The sequence below is a fragment of the Bombus huntii genome, chromosome 5, assembly GCF_024542735.1.
Source record: "Bombus huntii isolate Logan2020A chromosome 5, iyBomHunt1.1, whole genome shotgun sequence".
NCBI classification, from domain to species: Eukaryota; Metazoa; Arthropoda; class Insecta; order Hymenoptera; family Apidae; genus Bombus; species Bombus huntii.
In genome coordinates this window covers 1,444,145-1,466,615 of record NC_066242.1, presented here as the reverse complement: position 1 = coordinate 1,466,615, position 22,471 = coordinate 1,444,145, and the positions used below count along the sequence as shown (strand labels likewise).

The window sequence follows — 22,471 nt, the reverse complement described above, 5'->3', positions numbered from 1 at the left end:
ATCGATAATACCATCTTAATCAATTTCAAGTATAACAATGCCAATAAATTGCAAGTTGCTGTTCCTCTCTTTCCTATCGGCCTGTTGTCGTCGAATCGCTTGTTCAACGTTGTATCCGAATCGGCGACCATGCTCTCCGTTTTCATGAAATAAAGCGAATTAGAAGGAAGAAAAGAGAAAGGTGGAAAATCTCGGTGAAGTTTATAAATGTTGCAAGTAAAGTGTGGCTGCTTGTATAAAAACTTAACGTGCTACTTAATCATAACACGAAGCCTTGTTTGCGGTGAACCTAAACCTCGTATATGTGTCTGTGTCAATTGCCAGAAAAATCAACTTCATATTCGTAACTAATTTTATGAGACGGGTTTTACATTTGCTTAATAACACGCGCCATCCAAAACGTCAGCAAACGTAACAGAATCTTGAAGATAAGCCGCGTTCGACGATATTTGGACATCAAACAGAAATACAAGGGCGTAAGCGATCTCGTTGTCTCGTTGAGTCTCCATGTCTAAATAGCACTCGGAACGCGTCTTACGTTCAGGAGTTTCGAAAATTTGATCGCAGACTTGATAACTGGAAACGACAGGATCGAGCTGGTGATTTAAAGCCGCGGGTAATCGTTTTCACGGTGATCGGTTGAACGTACCACGATTCGTGCTTTCAGTGTAAATCCACTTTCGCGTAATTCACGTTTCATCTCTTTCGAACGACTATCGATGTAAGAGAATCGTCGACGAAACGAATAGCAGACAACGCAGAACGATATTGATTCTGTTATCTATTTTCTAGAACGCAAGTACTCACCAAGTGCAGCGATCGAATGGTATTATCGATACCAGAGCTTGTATCTTCGTCTGATGGCGGAAAGTCAAGTGACGGAGAAGCCAGGTTCCGACAGTAACGAGTATTCCAACAAGATACAACGTTCTGGAAATTGCCTGAACGACGTTGTTGCGTCGGGGAAGATGTCGGAGAATGGATTAGACGAGCCATCGTTGGCAGGAAATCACGCGAATGTTCGCGATACTTGCAGCTACTCTTGCTCGCGTTGTGGAAACGCTTACACGAGGCCTCACTCCTTGAACAGGCACATTAGATTCGAGTGCGGTGTCGAGCCGCAATTCGAGTGTCCCATATGTCACAAGAAGTCGAAACACAAGCACAACTTGCTTCTTCATATGAGAACTCATCAGAAACCTTAAGTACATTTCCATTAATTTACAGAAACGTTAAATATGTATAGTTTGAATTCAACGGTGATCTCGAAGGTTACTCACCATTGTATTAATATTCGACTGACCAGAGTAGACTGACTTGTTGCCATTTTTCTGTTGAATTCCATCAAATTATAATATCTGCTCTACGTGGTAAACGTAGTACGGACAGGACAATAAAGTAAAGAGTAAACGAGACAAAGATGAAATATAGGTAAGATGAGTCGAAATGAAATCGATAAACCATTATTGTATATATACATATATATATACACACACATATATATGTATATATAAAATATATCAAAGGAAACAAGGGAGAAGTTTGTTCGAGTATACACGCATGTACTTACATACATAGATAACTATGGGCATCGATGAATACTCACAATTGTACGATAAAGAAAATAAATATTTTGTATTTACGAAAAGTTATCGTATCTCTGATCGATTTATTATCGATCTCTTGTTACGTATGTCTTATTGCGTCATTAATTTTCGTATCATGAAAACGAATAGCAGACCGTGACGATTCTCATCGTTCTAAATGTTCATTTAATAAATGTTAACACCGTTGAGAAACCGTGTATAATAGTCAGAGAAACGGATCTATTTCACGATGAAATTGTTCTTCCATAGAAATGTCGATAGTTGCATGCGAAAACTGTTGTTTGCGATTGATCGAGAATATTGTTTAGAACGAACGTACAGGTAATTGTGCGCGAGTGTGCCAATCATCTTCACACGATTATCTAAATTTTGTTGCGATCGAGAGGAAAGGAACACGTTTATTTTGCCATAGCATGGCTCGATGTAAGGTCCTCGAATTCGTTGTATTCTTTCCCGACATTAATATTATTTTGCCGTAAAACGCTTGTTTCTCTACTTCCGCCACGTCTTGCCAATCGTTGTATCAAATGCGTGACAAACGTTTCATCGTGTGCTTAACAAAATGTTGCAGTTTGGAAGATGCTGAAGGATTTGGAAGATGGGCCACCGTTTTTGTGTCCGAAATGCGGTCGTACTTATTCCCACAAGTGCAACCTAACCAGGCATTTACGGCTGGAATGCGGCGTTGGGCCAAGATTTCAATGCGCCTGGTGTAAGAAGCGATTCAAGCATCGACATCACCTGCGGGATCATCAGAGGATCCACCTCTATTCGAATTGCACGTTTGAATTGCGAAATTGAAATAGTACTCTCCCTATAATCTATACGCTTGCTTGTCGTTTTATATTTCGCGCGATAGTCTGATTATTCGATTATTTATTTATTTATTTATTCGTATCGGGTTGGCAACTAAGTGAGCGCGGATTCTGTCATTAGCCGATATCGACAAAATCCGCAATCACTTAGTTGCCAACCCGATATATCGTTTATTTATCTGTTTTGTTTATGAAATCGTTCGTTCGTTTGTTCGACTATTTCTTAGTTTAAAGGAGACATATCGTTGCAATATTTTTATTCGAATTGTTTGAGATATTTTTCTAAGGTGCAACATGTACAAGTTACCCAAATGCAATATTTTCTCGTTAACAGTCCTGTTAACACGTGACTCGTAACGTTATGCCTTAAAGCATAGTGTAAAGCGTTATTTTGTAAGTTCTGCCGTGCAATGCTACTTGTAATTGTTTTACGCCTCATTGAGATTGCAATATTGCGGAGGAAAAGAGGAAGAATTTTTTCGTAAAATTATTAATTAACCCTTTGCACTCCTATATCGAGTGTGACTCGATATCAGTTTTTATCTCAGAAGCTACTTTGTCGAGTTCCACCCGACATTCTTTCGTGTCCACGTTTCTTTAATGAAACGTGATAATGAAAACCAGGTTTGCTTCCTGGAAATTGTTTCAAGATATATCGTATACTTAAAAATTACAAAATATAGCAATAGTGTGAATAAAAGTGGTATTTAAGTGAATTTGTTTCTTCCTTCGTTTATTTAAATTGTCTTATTTTTTTAGTTAAAGTAAATTTCAAATAAAGCGCTTAAAAGCGTTACCAACTGCTGCTAACGAAACTGAAATAAAATTCGGAGTGCAGAGGGTTACAGGTACACGGGGCATTTAACAGAAATAAGAAAACTGAGAAACAGAACGGTTATCCATCGGTATGATTCGAGAATTAAATATGAAATTCATTTGTCACGGTAAATTATTAAGGAAATAATGCCATTTTAAAGAGTGTTCAATACGAAAATATATTATTTTTATGCGCATCGTGTGTATAAATAGCTCAAGTACTTAAACTAACAATGACTTGGAATCATCCGACTTGGCATTAAACGATTGGATATTCGAAAATTATCCTGTTAAATATTCAACGGTATCTAAGGAACGCAAAGTTATTTATTCAAAGTTACAGTACTTTTGATGTTTGTGATCGGTGTGATTGTCAAGTCTGTGCCAAAAAAGAGATATTAATATAGTATTTGCTAGCGAGTAAGTCGTAACTGTACACTAAACGTAGACGAGATAAATATATTTGCACAGAGAGAGACTGGAATGTTACGCGTATAGAGGAAGAGCCAGGTGGCCCTAAACGAATCCGTCTCAAGTTTTTGTAATTTGGTGCTTCTTGCGTATTAGCTTATAGATCACCGAACTATGCGAACGGAAAGGTGTTTCGGAAAACAATTGCAAATACCTCTTAACCGTGCCAAAGATACACCCCCTAGTTTTTATGTTTTATGAAAGATCCACGGGAAATGACAGAAGATGGTATCTTGATATCACTGTCGTTAAATCATAAGATGATATTCGAAGATGTATTTTCATTGAAAGAAAAGAATGTAGCGATTTTACGGAGTAACGATATTGCGATCGTGCAATATAATAAAATATCATTTAGCCACGTCGAAGAAGTATAGCGTTGAAAAAAAACAAGTTCGTAACAGTTTGGCGATTAAAGCGATTATAACACGCCGTACGAAACGTATCTGTTGGTAAACGCTTCTTTTATAATACGCGTACGAAGGAAAGAAAAAAACATAACTATTTTATCGTAATATGATAATATAGAAATTGCTTACTTTCTGAGTACCGAGTGGGAAAACGATACCACTTGTGTGAGAGCTTCCGAAGGTCTGATCGCGGCGATACTAACACTACAAGTACAAGATTACGCAAGTCCTCAAAGTATCTATTCGCGAAAGTTTTCTTGATGATGTTACTTTAATGAATTTCCAAGGAATGATAAAAAAAAAAAAACAGTGTTTTTTACCGTAGTATCGTTGTAATAGTATCGACGATTCTGTTGAAACTAACAATAAGCCAGGTCTTACAGTTCCTTTATTGTCCGATGCTACGTACACGAAGCTACGTACTATCTACTTATAGTTAAGGAAAGAAGAAGAATTTACGAAATGTTAGAACAAAGACAATCCTGTTGTCTTTTATAGAGGCAAACGGAAGCAGCATAGTTATCGAATATATCGCGTACCTATACTTTCTTTCGGTCACTCAACAACAGCACGAAACAAACGAATTGCGTTTATTTAAACCAAGATCCCTGTACCTTTGCGAACGAAATAAATTTACTTTTTACAAAAATGATAATGCATGATCATTTTACGTCTCCGTATTATTTATAACTGTTGGAGTCGTCATAGTTTCAAAAATGTAGAAATTCAGGTCGTTACGTACCACGTTGGATCAAATTGCTGACAAACGAGATCGCGTTTGCAAATTATTGACTGTATATGCGATATCTAGATCTACCATATTTCTATTATTACAGTTTATATTTCCTTTATTCTACTGTTTTTTAGTTCAATAAAAGTTCGCAACCATGGAAATAATGCTAAACATTGGAAAAGCTTGTATTGTAACACATATATAATACTCTTGCGATAAGTTACCATTATTTTTACTGTTACATCTAGTGACCGACGGATGATACGATACCGACTGTAGATACGTGCACTCGATACTAACCGTTGATCAAGATATAAAACGTATTTCTCTCAATTTTACATGCAATTTACCAGCGTAGAATACATTTTTCTGGTTTGATCGGGTGGTACATTTGTCATGTGTCATCGCGCATCGATCGATCGGTAAAAAAATGATCGCAAATTGGGTAGAATTGGTTTTCTAATATATACCTATCGCGTACCGCGCAATTTATTTTAATATTGCATCACTATGTGCCAGCCAATTATTAACGTTCAACGATTATTAGCGGTTTGTTGTACGTCATTTCGCTACTAGGATGAAATTACGTCTCAAGGTTTCCGAACGCCAGCGTCAGCGCCAGCGCTAACGGCCAGTAGTATTCCGTATCGAATGAAAAATTTCGAAGGATATAATAGCTCAAAAATAGAAGCTGGCAATTCCTAATTATATCGCGAATAAGAAACGGATCGCAATGGATGAACGTGCATCGCACGTGTACATACGTATTTGGTATCTGCGTTTGAACGCGATGCGATTTGCCGTAAGGCGACCTTGAGAGAGCGGAAGAAAACAGATTTTTGCAGGAAGAAGCGAAAGGGTCGAGGACAGGCCAGAGAGGAAGCTGGGCGCTCGTTAGGTTGAAGCGAATCCTTTTCCGAGGGAAGGAGACATTCCTACGCGTTGACGTAGATATATACCGGGATCGGAGCAACGTATACGTGCGATCCAGCAGGAACCCCTGCCAGAAAATCAATCCGGGACGTCATGCTGCCGTGTGTATCAACATTGGAAAATCAATGGTAACCTGTGACGTAGGAGTCCCGCCTCAGAATGGACCAATAGGGTCGGCCGCTGATCCCCACCATGGTAACCTTTTACACCTACCCACACGAGCAGCAGCGTGCTCATTCCGTAGCAGACTACCGCATCGACCGGACGCGCGTGATCGAGAACGTTGTTGAAAAGGCAGCACGCCGAACTACCATAAAAAACGACCAGCTATCCGTGAAAGCGTACGACGTGTATGCAGTTTTCCAGTCGAAATAGTAGCAACAGCGATTGGGAGAATCAGTTGGCAGCGGTACTAGCAACCACAACAACCTCAGTGACGAGTCATTGTTGTCGTCGACGACGGCGTCTAATCGCTTTATTGGAGTCAGAGAATCTGATCGAAACGAACACTGCGCGAATTTAGGATCGACTCGATTTTGAGACGAAAAACCTAAACGAAAAAGCGGATTCGAATCGCGACAAACGTTTCGCACACGCGTTCCGAAAACTGACTCGTCAATTCCCGCTACAAAGAGAAACTGTCTTGTCAATCTGGTGAAGGGAGAGCACGCAGTGGTTCAACGGAATTTCTTGGAAAAACTATCGACGTTTAGCGACGACAGGAACCGTCTGGTTTGAACTTTCCAGAAAAACGGAACGAGAAAGACAACTGCTAGGTATAGTGCTAGGTGAAAGAAAAGGAAGACAACTTTCCGCGGAATAGAAAGAAAGAGAGTGTGTGCTCGGTCACGAGTGCCGGCTATCGAGATGGCGTTTATGATGCCCGTTATGAAAAACGAGTGGGACATTTACAAGACCAACCGCAGTCGTCGATCTTCCGAGTGTTCCAATCCTCAGGCCTGTCGCAGTAGAAAGGTGAGTGGTTTATCTGTTACAAATCCGCCTGAAACCGAACCTACAGAATCGATACAAACGGATCGAGTCACGCGTTCCGGTAACTCGAAGTTGGCGCGAAATTTTGTTCGCACGATGTGTATTCGATTTTCCATGTCGTTACGGTAAGTTTCGAGCATTCGTCGCGCTTTTTCAGATAACGATATCGCGTGGAAACGATATTCAAAGACTCGAGAATATCGTTGTTAACTCAAGCACGTTGTTAACGCGTGCCGTATCCGAAATGCATTTCATAGATCGCACGAATTTCGATCACGAATATTTCTCAAGCGTGTCATATAGATACGTAAATACGTACAGCGGCGGTCGGAAATAATTTCACGGTCAGGCAGCGAATGGTCGATTACGCGCGACGAAAGTGACTCGACGACGGATACGAAACATTCCGGCGTTTATTGTGGCACATACCTATTTACACTTCGTGCGCGAGGTAGTCGCATTGTCGGCATTCTGGTAATGCTGACGAAGAAAACAGAACGGAAAACACGCTTGCTCGTGCGCTTTTTCGCGAGGAAATAGTTCTTTCCGCGCGTTCGCGACGCGACATTCGTAGGCATATCTTAGCTACGGCGTGATACATGGTTGCGCAACGTTTGTGCCTAATTTCGTAACGCATCGCGTGCGATAATCTTTTCGATAGTATCGCTTTGATCGAATCGCGAAATCACAACTCGATCTATCATCGATAAGGCTATTTAGCTAGACTTCCGGCGTCAAAGGCGAAATTCTTCTCAAGTTTCATCGCAGGTCTTATCTTTATCGCTTTATATCCTTCTAAATTTTACACCATCGATTAGCGTTCCTTCGAACCAAATCTTTTCGTTTAAAAACACATTCGTGTTTCGCCGATACGTGTCGTTTTGAATCGCGGCGATATCGTCGTAGTCGTTGTGGTCGGGCAAAGTTCGAGAAGTGTAAGCGTGAGACCTTGCTATAAATCGCACGGGGCTGTGAACGCGTTAACCGATAATTACGTGTGTATGTATGTTGGACTCGATCGAGCATTTAGCCGAGTTTCAACGACCCGTGTTAACTTTCGATTTACACGACGTTGTAGTGAATTTCGTAAAGCTTTCGAAATACTCGAATCACCGAAACTCAGCTGGCCATGTGTTAGCGTCTTTGCGGTATAGCAAGGACCGTTTGATCGGATGCTAATTCGTATCGGACGTAGAGCCACGCGCGAAGCCAAGAATCGAGCCAATTGCTCTCGTGATAAGAAATTACGTAATCGCGCGTAACCAAAGTACGTGAATCTGCGGCGAGAAATTCGTCGTGTCCGAGGTTGTGGCGCACGTGCGCACGTGCAACATCGATTACTCGATGCGGCGTGCTTGATTGCGAACCACTGTTCCATCGTAACGTTGCATCGAGGGCATTCGGCCTTGTCTGCAACGCAATGCAATGCTAAATTCGCTCCGCGAAGTACACGGCAGAAACAATACGTCGATCGTTTGCCGTATATCCAGTATGGGCGACAATCGGGTACGCGTTGCCTCTACGATTCTATCTATCTGCCCAAGTATCTACTTGTGCTTACCCGTGCCGTATTCCTATCGATATCGTCGACTCCTCGTACCTGCTCTTCGAGTTTCTCGGTCTAGTTTTCATCCTGGAACTTTTCGAACGCGAGATTATCAACGAGGACTTTCCATCAGGAAAGACGCGCTTTCGAGAAGATTATTGGGTGAATTTCTCCGTTGTTTTTGTTTCGGAAAATTCGAAAGCGTATACGCGTAGCGTGAAATTGCAAAGTATAGTGTAGAATATAAGAATGTTGTGAACCGAGTCGACCGCAGAAGATAGGACCAGATAGAAAGTGAAAGTAGTAGCTATGCAATGAAGTTGGCGCGCGTTTAGAATCGATATCATCCGATCGATACATTTTTAACGATTTCCATGAGAACTTAAGTAAAGAATTAAGAAACGATTCGTTTTGTTCGCAGGTTTCGGAATGTTCAAAATCCGAGGGTCCATCGTTGTCTACCTCGCCAGGGTCAGACTTTCTGACATCGCCGGCTCACCGTTCCGTGCCCCTTACTTCTCGACATTTCTCGAGAACGTCCTCGAGGGCGTCTCAAAGCTCGTTGCAAAGTCCGAGCAAGAGTACCGGTTCGTCTCCGCCGAAAACCGGCAGCTCTAACTCTCTGAACAAGTTCCACAATCGGCTGGTGGACAAGTTGAAAAGGTCGTTGAAAAAGGCCGACGATACCGCTGAAGATCAGCGAAACTTGTCGTGAAACAGTCAGGCGGTTTTGGGCCGGCCACCGATTTCCGGCTCGAAACCGATCGAGATCCGACGTACCTCTGCACCCGTTACCACGTCCGCAACGATCCACGAGGGGGTGGTACGATCCTGTCCGGATCCGCCGCCTTCGGCGTGGTAAAACAGCACGACAGCAACAAAAGTGACAACGACAGCAACGGGAATAGAATGGAACGAGCCGTAAGAAGAAAAAGTTTCCCGCGATTCGATTGCCAGTGACGACGATGATGATCGATTCTTGCAACAGTGGCATCTAATAAGAAGGAGCGAAGGACCACAAGCACCGGGAACGAGCAACAAGAAGGATCCAGTGAAAGAGGTACATAATCACAATGGAATTCGTCGTTATCTACGTTATCTACGTTGGCGCGTACGTTGGACTGCGTTTATTTCGCATTCATTTCGCGTTCATTTCGCGTTCATCTCGCGTTCGTTTCGTACGCGTATAATTGCATAGTTCGTGGCCAGTCGGGGTCGGTATAGGATCTTAATGTCCAGACCTAAAAGCTAGTTCCTTCATTGTACATATATTATTGCGCGTATAAAATCTCAGAAACAGCTCAAGCGTTACACGACCTTCGCTTCTTACTAAAATGACCAAAATTGTTCACGCTCTGTTCCTTTTCTCTCTCTCTCTCTCTCTCTCTCTCTCTCTCTCTTTCTCTCTCTCTTTCTCTCTCTCTTTCTCCTTCCTCTATTTTCTTTCTTTCTCTTTTTGTCTTCCTCCCTTTCTATTAAAGATGTAGCTAAAACAAAGTTGTATTTCGTTCGAGCTTCTTCCCACTTCTTTGGAATTTACTTACAAGATTCTTACTTTCCTTTTATCATTCGTGTAACGTCTAGCCAATCAAATGGTAACTGTGGTAAATATGTTTTTAAAATATTAGGGCAAGCAGAAAAATGGGCTGACTATGACGTGGCGTAAGTCGCGTCCGAGTCAAAGGAGTTCCCGTAGAGGTTCTCGCATACGACAACCGGAAACGCTTGTTTTCATCGTTAAGATTACTTGCTGCCTCCAAAGGGAATGTGCGTGCGTATATGCGAAAACTGCGAAAGGGTATACGAATGCGCATTATATACACGTACAATATAGGTGAGCTAGTGAGAGAACGGAGCCTAAGAAAAGACTTACTTATTTTAATCGTATATGTGTATATATATATACACATATATGCGTACTTATATGCGTAAATATTTATTTGACGCTTTCGTTAAACTTCGTCTCGCATAAAACTTAACGAACACGCGAGCAAATACTTTGTCTTCGAAACGATGCACGAATACATATTTTTTTTTTTATTTATAAAACGTTGGTCCCGCACGAAAATTGCTTATTTCAAACTTTCTTCCCGATTGATCCGTTTCTGATTTTTTGAGGTTGAACTCCCTGTGGTATCGTTTCGAGGTGAACGTATTTGCAATACATACGAGACTTATTTGCTAGTTTATATCGCAAAAAGGATAGATTTTTTAAAGAATCCTCGCAGTATGTATCCAAGTGTATCATAGCGGTTTTCCTTTGTCCCGCGCCCGAGGTACTGGATTTTGCTGTTTTGATTAGTCGTTACGAAGCGTTTGTTAAATTTCTTTATAGTATAATGATATATTAGTTGCGTCGAGATAAATGGTCGAGCCTGTTACTTGCTATATGTTGAGCAATCTGTTTGATACGGATAATCCTGGAATATAGAAACGAAAGTGTCCTCGAAAATTGGACGCAGAACGACGTCTTTCCAAGACATCGAATGAAATCCTAGAGATACTTTTATGTGCAATTCTACAAATACTAAATTCACGTTTTTTTCCTATCCTTCTCCTCTTTACCTTTGTTTTTATTCGACCGTCTCATACACGATGGAAGGTATTGAAAACCAAAGAACGGTATGATTGAAACGTCCTGCTGTTTCTTAAAAAAATTAAAGTTCATACGGAACTTTAACGACGATATAATTCGAGCAAAGTTACAGCAACGTATCGTTCCGTTTCATAATAATTGAACAGTATTTAATTACGTGTAAGATAAACAGAAGTTTGTTTTTTATATGCGTAATACGGTGACATCGTCTGCGTCCATCTATATATTACCGCAATTTTCAATTTTTCGAATAAGATGATCACGCGCTTTCCTTATCGTTTTGCGAAATTACGAAGTGGGAGCAATTATATGATACCGCGTGTAACTCTGTGATACCGTAAGCTATAAGGTAGAATTATTTTGCAACAATCATATAAAAGAAAAACAAAAAAATAAAAAAATGGAGGTAGAAGTTGGGGAAATGTTATTGTTACTACGAAAATTCGTACGAACGCTTCGATTCTCCGTCAATCAATGCGCGTCCTTTGATAGCGACAGCGACGAGTTCTTTCCTCGTTCAATAACAATGTTGATCCGAACGAGAACGAAGGGTCAAACGATTTTTCCTTAATTTTCGATCGAGCATGTTCTCGGGATAATTTATTTTCTATATAGATATCGTTCAACATTAAATTCTAAAAGATTATCAAATTTGATATGAGAAGCACGTCGCCTAATTTTCAAGACGATTGTCCGACAGTTTTTCTTCTCTTTGTTTCCTTTCCTTTTTTTCTTTTCTTTTTTTTTTTTGTTCCTTTTTCTTTTCAGTGAATATACGGGATGAACGGGGAAGGAAAGAACGAACGAACTAAGGAAAAGATCAGATCCGATAAGAATGAAAGGACTAATTCAGAAAAATTGCCGTTATATGTAAGACTGCTTTAGAGAACAGAAAAACAATAGAATTACCGATCTGATGTTAAAACGTGGTGCTTGACGAAGTGTTGGGACGCGCGAAGGATCGAGAACGTTGCACGAACCTTGGCGAAATTTCGTTCCATCATTTCGTTGATTGATTTGTACTGATTAGGAACAATGGTGTTATTAGAATTTAGAGATTGACGAGATAATACGATCTATTTATTACGGCGGCCTCGGACCGCGGAGTAAACGTGGATTGGAAGCTTTGACCTCCTATCTTTTTGTATATAATATTTTTCCCCTTGATTCGAAATATTTACATAACGTTTATTACTTTTTAATTCGATTTATAAAACACTTAGCTGTATGTATCTTATAGTTTATCTGTTCCAGCTCGATCCACTTTCATTCTACGGTCACAATGTTCGCGCAACTATAAAGCTATATGAATATATACAAATATATTTATATATATTTGAATATGTACATACGTATACATCGACACACGCACACGCGCTCGTCGCGCGCCTGTTGTGTGCATATATACATATACATTATTCGACAATTTGACTATTTTTTGTATAACTATTGCAACTACGTTATGGTTATTCGTTATACCTCACTCGGGACATTTTGAGCTGATTTTTAGCGCGTGGCTGAGGAGATGGAGGTACGAGTCATGGGGAAACGGTCAGGAGCAATTTCATACGAAAGTACAAATTGATAGTTTCGGCTTGGATTGAGCGATAGAATCGAACGTAAATATCAGAAAATAATTTCTATCGCGTTTAGAGATATGCATGGTGAGCTTTATGTTGAAACCTATTACGTACCTTTTACGTATTTACTTAGGTATACTTTACGTATAATAAAACGGCCTGAATAACGCTTTTGTATTATAAGTAGAATATGCTCGCCGTTTCATATTTTGTCTAATATTTTTGCAGTGTAGAAGTAGAATTGTCGCTTTGGCGATTCAAAACGACATTATTCGTCGATATACATAGTATCGTTGATCCCTCAATGACTTTCTCCTCAACCATGACGATTGAATATCACTGCCAAAATCCCCAGGATCGCATAAAAATATAACATCTATATACATACATGATAGACTTCACGAGCGGCTGTTGCTTTTTCCGCGGCAACCTGTTCGTTCTTTGCCACCACAAACCTCTATCATTCTCTCGCTATTTTTCGGTCTTATGTTGTGTATTTATTTTTTTTTCTTTTTATAAAATAGCAGCTTTTGTTATTGAAAAGCCCGTAACGCTCGTTCTTCAACGTAACTTCACCAAGAATGAAATGTCGGGTACATTATCGAGCTTCTTAATTTCTCAATATTTCAAGATTGAAAAAAGAAGAAATAACAAAATATACGATACTAAGCGAACGTTTGGAATTTTTTGTCAAAAACCTGTTATCAATCTTTTTTTTTTCTTTTCCTATTTTTCTTTTCTGGACGTATATACGTACATGGACGTACAAAATGGAAAAGAAAGCGAAATGACGGGTGCACATTCCATGAATATAATTATACATGTATAAAATAACGAGTCCGTTAGCGTTTGTTAAGACATTCGAGTAAGATATTACAGGCGAACATTCAAGATGAATAATATATCTAAAGTTTGAAAGCTTACAATAGACTCGGTTCATCATTATCATATATCGTGATTTTTATGTCATGTTCAATAAATGAGTTTCAAAGTATTAACAGAGTATTTCTTAATTTCCTGAAGTATTTTTTTCCAAAGGTAAACCTGTGAAAGCGAAAGTTCCCACAGCTTCTTAGGATGCTCGCGTAATTTTTTCATACTGAGTCACGCAACAATTTCAATATGACGACAATTAGTTGCTTAATACGACGATGACACGTGCAAAATAGCATTTGATATTCGAGTTACGAATGAGCAATCGTTATGACTCATGATTATATAGAATTTTTCAAGTATGATTTACCAATAATATCGATAAGAATAGAAACGATCGCATTGATACGATCGACGAACGACAGACCGATTGTATCAGGCATCGGGCATTCGATCTTAAAAGTATGGCAGATATAAGAACGATATTAAGTTTTAAGATTGATTTGACAAACTTGTCGAAACCCAATTTGCAATCAAAGTTTCGTCGAACGATTTTCAGCATCGAAAATAAGGTAAGCTAAACGTATAGTCGAGGAAAATTTGGAAGACGGAATTGTCGACGTAACCGCCTGTTGCAGATAGCACCTATAGGCTGAAGTATGTATATTGTGAAATAAATCGTTCGTTCTAAAGAAAAAAAATATAAATTCATATTACCGGTTGATATTTAAATGCATTGTGTTGGTAAACTAATCGATATATCGTCTTAACTAAAATAGTACCAAAAGGACGTTCTTCGAGTTCGTTATACTTTAAATAGAATCACCTTTGCCGTATCTGTAACACATTTACATAAATGTTGCGTGAGTACGTTGATTTTTCGATTGCAATCGACCTCCACACTAAGTTTTTTCGTTTATGCGGCTATTAATATCGTTAATGATAGCATAACTATGTACATACTTTATTCGTTTTATGTTTAATTTGAATGCACAAGCAGTCAGCTCGTTAGATAGATATACTTGGAGTTCTCAAAAATAAAATCTAACTAAAATGATACTTTGCGTTAAAATAACACTGTGTGAATGTAACTCAATCATACACGAGCCGCTTGTAAGAATACTTCCACGAGTTTCTTTTGATAATTGCGGCAAACTCGTTCTTTTCGTGATATTATTTGAAAAAGCCTAGAGGAAATAGTCGTATTTTTAGTTTATTCTGCGGCAGCTAACGTCATCGTAGTCGCTTGCAATCGTTACTTTGACGTAACACATGAATAACAATGAATCGTACGTAGAAAACTTCAACGAGATTTGCATTGTCAAAATTGTTATACCGTTTAGCCTGTTATTATCAGAAATTAAAAATGAGATAACACACGATCGACATTGCGCAACTGAAATTCACAGCCAATCGTTGAAACCATCTGCTGTTTACCATAGTCCGCTGCAATATTCGGATTGATCTTTTATGTGCTTTATGCTCAAATTTGAAGGCAACTTAATTCTAGTAAGTATGAAATGAAACTCGTGTTTCGATCAACTGATATCTCTAAATAAATTTAACGAGGTCAAGAGTAAAGAACGGCATTAAAAAATATTTAGCCAGTGAAGCTAAAAATAATTATTATGGAAACGACCGTAGTCGATAATTTTTACATATCCAATATGTCAAAGTTGTTGGAATCATTGGATCATGATGTTGCAATACATGGATATTCTCGTTATCTTCCACATACTAATGTAGAAACGAAAAAATAGCTTACTATGCGATGAAAAAAGCATTAATTTATCAACGCGTGATTTATGGCTATCATTCTCGATAAAATCATTGAAATAATAGATAATGGTGACATAGAGAATGATTCGAATTTACCCTACGAATGAATCGAAGATGCCTACCATTGGCATTTATACGCAGGCTGGACACCAAACATTTTGGATATGTCGAAATATGAGTACGGAAGTTGAATGCAAGTGGAAGGAGTTTCAGTGCGGAATAAGCGGTTGACTACGCCACTGGTTTTCACGAATGGAAATTTCCACAGCGTGAGGAGCCGCCGCGTACGGTGGTGTGTCACTGTTTGGTTTATTAGCGCGAAAATTGTACCAGCGCAACAGAAAAATACTTGGCGTAACTACGCGCGAAACACGTGAAAAACAATATCACGTGCATAGTAGTTCGATGCTTTTGTTCCATTTATAGCTGCAATTTACCCCATGGCACGATCAACTCCGTTTCGGTTTCTTTCATATTTAGAAAATGCAGTTCTATCTAGGAATAACTAGAGGATTTGGACAAGAACGTCGAGTACAGAGATGCAGGAAGGAAGTTAAGCAGCGTGTAGGTAGTCACCGGATGACACCCACCATGCATTATCTCGTCTCATTCCCATTGGCAAAGTGTAAGTAAGTATGTACATGTTGTGGGCTCATTCAGCCGGACAGCTTAGAAAGCTCGCATCCAACGTCTATCGACCGACTACATTTCATTCCGTTCTCCCCTCTCTGTTTCTTCATTCCCGATCAAAGCGATTCCTATCATTCGCATAGGTTTTTTTTTATTTATTTATTTATTTATTTATTTACATTTTACAATTTGTCCAGTAGGACATTTGGTAAAATATTATAGCTCAGTGATATAGCAATATAACATGTGGATGGCTACCCCCAGTGGGATACCATCTTCGAATTTGATAGATTTATTTCTTTAATCATCTCAGATAATACGAAGCAACTAAAGGACAAACTAAAAAAATTCTATTGGCTCACGGGCCGACGCTCCAAACTAAACATACAGAATAAAATTACCCTCTACAAGACCGTAATAAAACCTGTCTGGACCTACGGAATCCAACTATGGGGAACAGCAAGTAACTCCAACATTGAAATACTTCAGTGCTTCCAATCGAAAACGCTAAGATCCTTAATAGATGCACCTTGGTATGTTATCAACGAAACAATACATCGCTACCTCAAGATACCCACAGTCAAAGAGGAAATAGCAAAATATAGCGACAGATATAGCAAAAGAGTCAACAAACACCGAAACCCCCTAATCATTGGACTACTTGATACGACGGACCAGATTCGCAGGCTGAAGAGGCACTACCCGCTAGACCTAAACGCTAGATTCAATTAGTTATCTAAATTAAGTAATATTCACTTATTTATAATACTTACTTATAAATTATACTTATCTATAATAAGTATTAACTTATTATAAATAATCAGCCATGTCACTGCGCCACGCCAGAAAAATTACTAAAAATTCTCAACGCGAGAATTGATTGTAATTTTAATAAATAAAATAAATAAAAATTTATTTCTTTAATGTGCTGAGTGTTTGTATGTTAGGTTATGTCCTTTGTGAGATCTGTTGGGTGTTTCCTTTTTAGTCTTCTTTTCGCATAGGTTAAATAACGATTTCTCGACTGGCAACCTTACGCGTATAGTGCGCTTCAGGATGGACAGGTACATGGGACGATTGTTAGCACCTTGTCCTTGATCGAAGAGTCATTGTTACGTCCCGTGACTTGCTACACAAAGCAGACTCTAACCCCTGGGCAAGATGACCGCCAAATGTTTGAATATCTTTACTGCATTAGAACGTGAAGGTACGGGAAATCTGGTTTTTCTCGCGTAGATGCCTCCCGTTAGTAACCTTCTCTCAGGGGCAGGTAGTATCTTTCCCCCTCTTCCAACCTTGTAGCTTAATCAGGTAGCAGCTATGTCCGTCGCCCTCACTTTCCTAAAGAAACATTGTCATCAACGAGTCCGCTTATCTCGTGTCCTTAGACACACACATCGCCAGTTTTCCTCCGCTGCATCATCGTCACAGAAGTTTGAGCTACTTTACGTTTTCTGGCCCGTCAACATTTTAACTTACAAATTATACTTATCTATAATAAGTATTAACTTATTATAAATAATTAGCCTTGTCACTGCGCCATGCCAGAAAAATTACTGAAAATTCTCAATGCGAGAATTGATTGTAAACTTTAATAAATAAAAAAAAAAAAACATTTTAACTTGCGATCAAATCTTTGTACACGCGATGCACTCGCAGACTTGTATTCGAAGTTGTTTGAAATAAAGTGCGTGTTTTAATTTATTAACCAGGTGTTAGCATCAATTCAACCACCTCTATTATCCTAACCGAAATAGGGGATCGATCATTTCGTGGTGTCGATTATCAAATCGTAACGGGAATTTACGACTCTCGTTGGCGCGCTTCTTCGCAATCGCGTCTCTCCGCGAACAGTCGAACAGTCATGCTGTTGATGAAATCCTATTGATGCGATTGCGATAAAAAGGTAGGTTCGACGCGTGAACAATCTCGATTCAACAGTATTTAACCGAGTCGCTTTGCATACAAACGACTTTGCTTTAAATGCGATCTATTTAGGGAGACGAAGCTCGAGACCTTGCTATTTGTAGAACGATCGACGGCACGCCGAGTCGCACCGCGCTGTTCCGAAACGACCATGGTGGAAGAACTCGTTGAACTCCGAATGCGGTTGACGAGTTCAGAAGCACAGGTAGAACGCGGTTCGGAAAAGAATTCAGGTCGATGGACTTTCTGGCTGGTACGGAATAGGGTCGCCGATCAATACGTTTGTACGGCGATACTATTTCTAACTCGTTGTGAATTATTCTTAGAACACAACTCCTCTCACGTTGATTCGTTAACATGCAACATGGCTGGGAAATTCATGAACCGCGATCGACTTCTCTTCGTACACGAGAAGGCTCACGCGATCAAGCCGGGTCATCGGCTCAAAAAAATTATACTTTTTTAAACTTTACTCGCGGCAACAATTGCTTTTTTCTTATGGTTTTCCTTCTGCTTAATCTTTTCAACTCGTTATCTACATACGTGTGAGCATGAACGCTCGAAATAATTGATCGTTATACAAAGGCAAGATAACGCGATATCGCTTGGATAATTGTTTCCTAAACCTTGCGTTTCTCTGATTAACTGATTCCTAGACCTCGCGTTCTTTCGAGTAACCGTCATACGATAGATTTGCACGAATTTCCAATCCGATCGATCGAGAATTGCTTTGTGATTAATCGTACAATCATTCACGAGATAAGGAAGCAACATAAATAAAAGTCTGTTTTAAAAAGTTGCCGAAGCGTTGCAAGGTCCTCTTAAACCTAATCCAGACCGATAGGCGATTGTCTATAGACAATCTATACGTCGTACATACGTTCGTTTCTCCGCAGATTTTCCATGGACAACGTTATTCCACTGATTGGCTGCTAACAATTGTCTGTCAGTTTGGACTAGGCTGTAGGCGTATATATTTACAGGTATCGATTTTATGCTTAAGTCTAAAGAAATCCTTCTCGATCGAGCAAGGAGCCTATAGTGTAAATATTTCGATTGGACATTCTATCAATCTGTTTCGTATATTATATTGTATTACACAGAATAAAATTACCCTCTATAAAACCGTAATAAAACCTGTCTGAACCTACGGAATCCAACTATGGGGAACAGCAAGTAACTCCAACATTGAAATACTTCAACGCTTCCAATCGAAAACGCTAAGATCCATTATAAATGCACCCTGGTATGTCACCAACGAACTAATACATCGCGACCTCAAGATACCCACAGTCAAAGAGGAAATTTTTTTTTTTATTATTTATTAGAATTACAATCAATTCTCGCGTTGAGAATTTTCAGTAATTTTTCTGGCGTGGCGCAGTAACATGGCTAATTATTTATGATAAGTTAATACTTGTTATAGATAAGTATAATTTGTACTTAAGTATTGTAAATAAGTAGATGTTACTGAATTTAAATAACTAGTTGAATCTGTCGTTTAGGTCTAGCGGGTAGTGTCTCTTCAGCCTGCGAATCTGGTCCGTCGTATCAAGTAGTCCAGTGATTAGGGGGTTTCGGTGTTTGTTGACTCTTTTGCTATATCTGTCGCTATATTTTGCTATTTCCTCTTTGACTGTGGGCATCTTGAGGTCGCGATGTATTGTTTCGTTGGTAACATACCAAGGTGCATCTATTAAGGATCTTAGCGTTTTCGATTGGAAGCGTTGAAGTATTTCAATGTTGGAATTACTTGCTGTTCCCCATAGTTGGATTCCGTAGGTCCAGACAGGTTTTATTACGGTTTTATAGAGGGTAATTTTGTTCTGTGTGCTTAGGTTGGATTTCTTGAGCTTGTCCTTCAGTTGCTTTGTTTTGTCTGTGATGTGATTTTTCCAAGTTAGCCTCCTGTCCAGGGTCATGCCCAGGTATCTGACTGAGTCCTTGCTAGGAATTATTGTGTTGTTAATGGTGACCTGGTGACAGGTTATCAAAGAGGAAATAGCAAAATACAGCGACAGATATAGCAAAAGAGTCAACAAACACCGAAACCCCCTAATCACTGGACTACTTGACACGACGGACCAGATTCGCAGGCTGAAGAGGCAAGACCTAAACGCTAGATTCATTTAGTTATCCAAATTAAGCATATGCACTTACTTATAATACTTATAAATTATACCTATCTATAATAAGTATTAACTTATTGTAAATAAACAGCCATGTCACTGCGCCACGCCAGAAAAATTACTGAAAATTCTCAACGCGAGAATTGATTGTAATTTTAACAAATAAATAAAACAAAAAAAATTAACTCTTTTGGATATTTCTTCTTTAACAGTGGGTATCTACTCAATTACTTTACACGACGGATCAGATCCGCAGGCTAAAAAGACATTACCCTGTAGATTTTTTTTTTATTTAATTCTTTACATTCACAATTTGTCCAATTTGGATATTTGGTAGAATTCTTTAGCTGTTTGATTATCATGTGGGTGGCTACCCCCAGCGGGATACCGTCTTCGTATTTGTTAGGTTGTGTTCTTTGTGAGGTCTGCTGGGTGTTTCCTTTTCAGTCTTCTATCCATGTCCTCTAGATTTAAGCATTAGATTCAGCTAGAATCAAACACACGATAATCACTTATTATTCACGTCATAGTACCACGCCAAAATAATTTACTCATAATTCTCAATGACAATTGATTGTAAAATACATCCAAATAAAAAAAATATTTCTTTAATTTTTTCTCGCATTGGAACGTCGCTATCTGTCATCCTCGTACAATTCATAACATTGTTAAATCAAACCATATATATTCGATGTACTTCAGATTATCGGAAAACATCCCCGGCGTTTCGCTATTTATCGCGACGAGGAGTGTCATTTGTACCTGCTAAAACGGCACGACTTGTTTCTGAACTTATCGACATAGTTGGTAATAACACAGACGAATACCTTCAGTTATTAATAATAACAACCGTTTACCGACGAACGTCACTGCACGATAATACATCAACAAAATACCGCTTCGATGTATATATATACTTTTTTCATAATAAATCGAATTAAACGTTACGCAATTTGTTATTTATCCTTTTAATTCCCACAATGTATATATATGTACTTTTTTCATAGCAAATCGAATTAAATGTTATGCAATGCGTCATCTGTCTTTTTAATTCCCACAATGTTTAATTAGTCATCGCACATGAATCTTAGTATTTACGATATAGTACTAATAAGTACGATATACGTACCTACAGCCAAAATTATTAGCAGAAAGGTAAGTAAAATTGGCACGTAGCAGGCTAGAGTGCTCAACTTCGAACAGGTTGACACAGATTTCTGTGAATTACTGGATACAAACGTATGTCTATAGGGATGCGAGTAACGTTAGGGTTAAAAGGTTATTTTACCGTTTGAGAATTAATTGCATTATAATCTCGAAGGAGGAAGTTTCGCGATTTCACGCACGGTGAACGTGAATTGTGTGTGAGTACGTTCGATCGACATAGCGTCTGTACTTATATGTCAACCAGCCTACCTTGTTATTTTCGGCGTAATAGCGACGTAGGTCGTCGCAGCGAGCGGCGCCTAGGGGTGCCGTGACGCGCCGTCTCGACACCCACGTGAACATTTTTGCAAGCACGCTGTCACGATCACTGCCAAAGCATGCAGTTGTGATACACACGATAAACCTGAGCATTGGCATACCTATAGGCGAACATTGTAATACCTAGAAACCTCCCACGGTAAGAGCGAGCGGATGTATAAAGGAGCCAGGCTACGAATGAAAGAATAGAAGGAGTTTAAAAGCGAATCAGTGCGTACTGTCATTCTGCCCGAATTTCTAACAAGTCTTTCGTTGTATACATCGTATACTTCTGCGGAAAGACAAGACTTATTGTTAGTACAAGATGTAACGCGCAGTTCGAATAAAATTAAAGGAAATAGCGAAGCAGAGATTTAGTTTGTTATTTCTCATTTATTTTCAACGTTAACGTTTTAACATACAACCTCTTTCCGCTACAGATTTAGTGCGTATAGCACCGGCAGTTCCTTATCATTTATCCTTGTGATTAAACACTGACAACATTCACGTACTTACGTAGCTACAGCGATTCCGCCCCATGGAAGATCGATTTTCTTTCTTACATCGCCGTTTCTTGCCTCGATTCGGACATGATTACGCCGCTAATCAATTACATCAGTTGTTAATGTAATGCAAAATATTTGCAGTCTTTTACTGGCAATATAACCCTTCATATTAAAAAAGTGTATTGGAAGTCATTAAAATTCATTTTTATGAAGATTAAAGATTAATTTATCGTTGGAACGAGGAATCGGCTATTCTTTATGACGCATGTCAGTTATCAAGACAGCTGTCCACTTAACTTTCTTGTATAATTTATACATTATGTTGGTTCTCTTTGACCTATCCTAATCCAACTTCATACGTAACTACGTATACGTTATACATACGCAGATGTAATTAACAAACATGATAAATGCAGCTTTTATCTTCGTCGTGCGTGCTGCTAAATTTGGACTGCTTTTCCTGCAATTAATCGTATTAATAATTTCAATTTAGATTAAGACAATCCGTCCGCAAATTTTAAATCTTTGCGACTGGCGGTCAGTATATCGATACAGTGCATGCTCAGAGACGTCTCTAAACTGTATGCGCTTTTAAAACGGAAAGCAGTTTTAAAACGTATCCTTTATTGCAATTTGCACTAGTTTGCTAAATAATTCAGCAGAT

The 22,471-nt window shown here is 39.1% G+C and overlaps 1 protein-coding gene and 2 long non-coding RNA genes across 3 annotated transcripts; 1 reads left to right on the top strand and 2 right to left on the bottom strand.

The window, feature by feature from the left end:
- The first annotated feature begins 5,996 nt into the window (after positions 1–5,996).
- LOC126866216 (uncharacterized) lies at positions 5,997–13,494 on the top strand. The gene is made up of 2 exons (XM_050619551.1): positions 5,997–6,760; positions 8,746–13,494. The coding sequence occupies exons 1-2, from the start codon at positions 6,653–6,655 to the stop codon at positions 9,037–9,039; spliced, it is 402 nt and encodes a 133-aa protein (XP_050475508.1). The 5' UTR covers positions 5,997–6,652; the 3' UTR covers positions 9,040–13,494.
- Positions 11,095–20,012, bottom strand: LOC126866220 (uncharacterized). Its single transcript, XR_007689811.1, has 2 exons — positions 19,821–20,012; positions 11,095–16,493 (listed from the first exon to the last, which is right to left on the bottom strand). It is a non-coding gene; the product is annotated as an uncharacterized LOC126866220 (long non-coding RNA).
- A 69-nt stretch (positions 20,013–20,081) lies between these two features.
- On the bottom strand, positions 20,082–20,957 carry LOC126866221 (uncharacterized). Its single transcript, XR_007689812.1, has 2 exons — positions 20,517–20,957; positions 20,082–20,324 (listed from the first exon to the last, which is right to left on the bottom strand). It is a non-coding gene; the product is annotated as an uncharacterized LOC126866221 (long non-coding RNA).
- Between the last annotated feature and the right edge of the window lie 1,514 nt (positions 20,958–22,471).

Coding starts and splice junctions, on each gene's coding strand:
- LOC126866216 (XM_050619551.1), top strand. CDS start 6,653: ATGGCGTTTATGATGCCCGTTATGAAAAACGAGTGGGACATTTACAAG. Junction 6,761..8,745: donor AGGCCTGTCGCAGTAGAAAG/GTGAGTGGTTTA, acceptor TTTTGTTCGCAG/GTTTCGGAATGTTCAAAATC.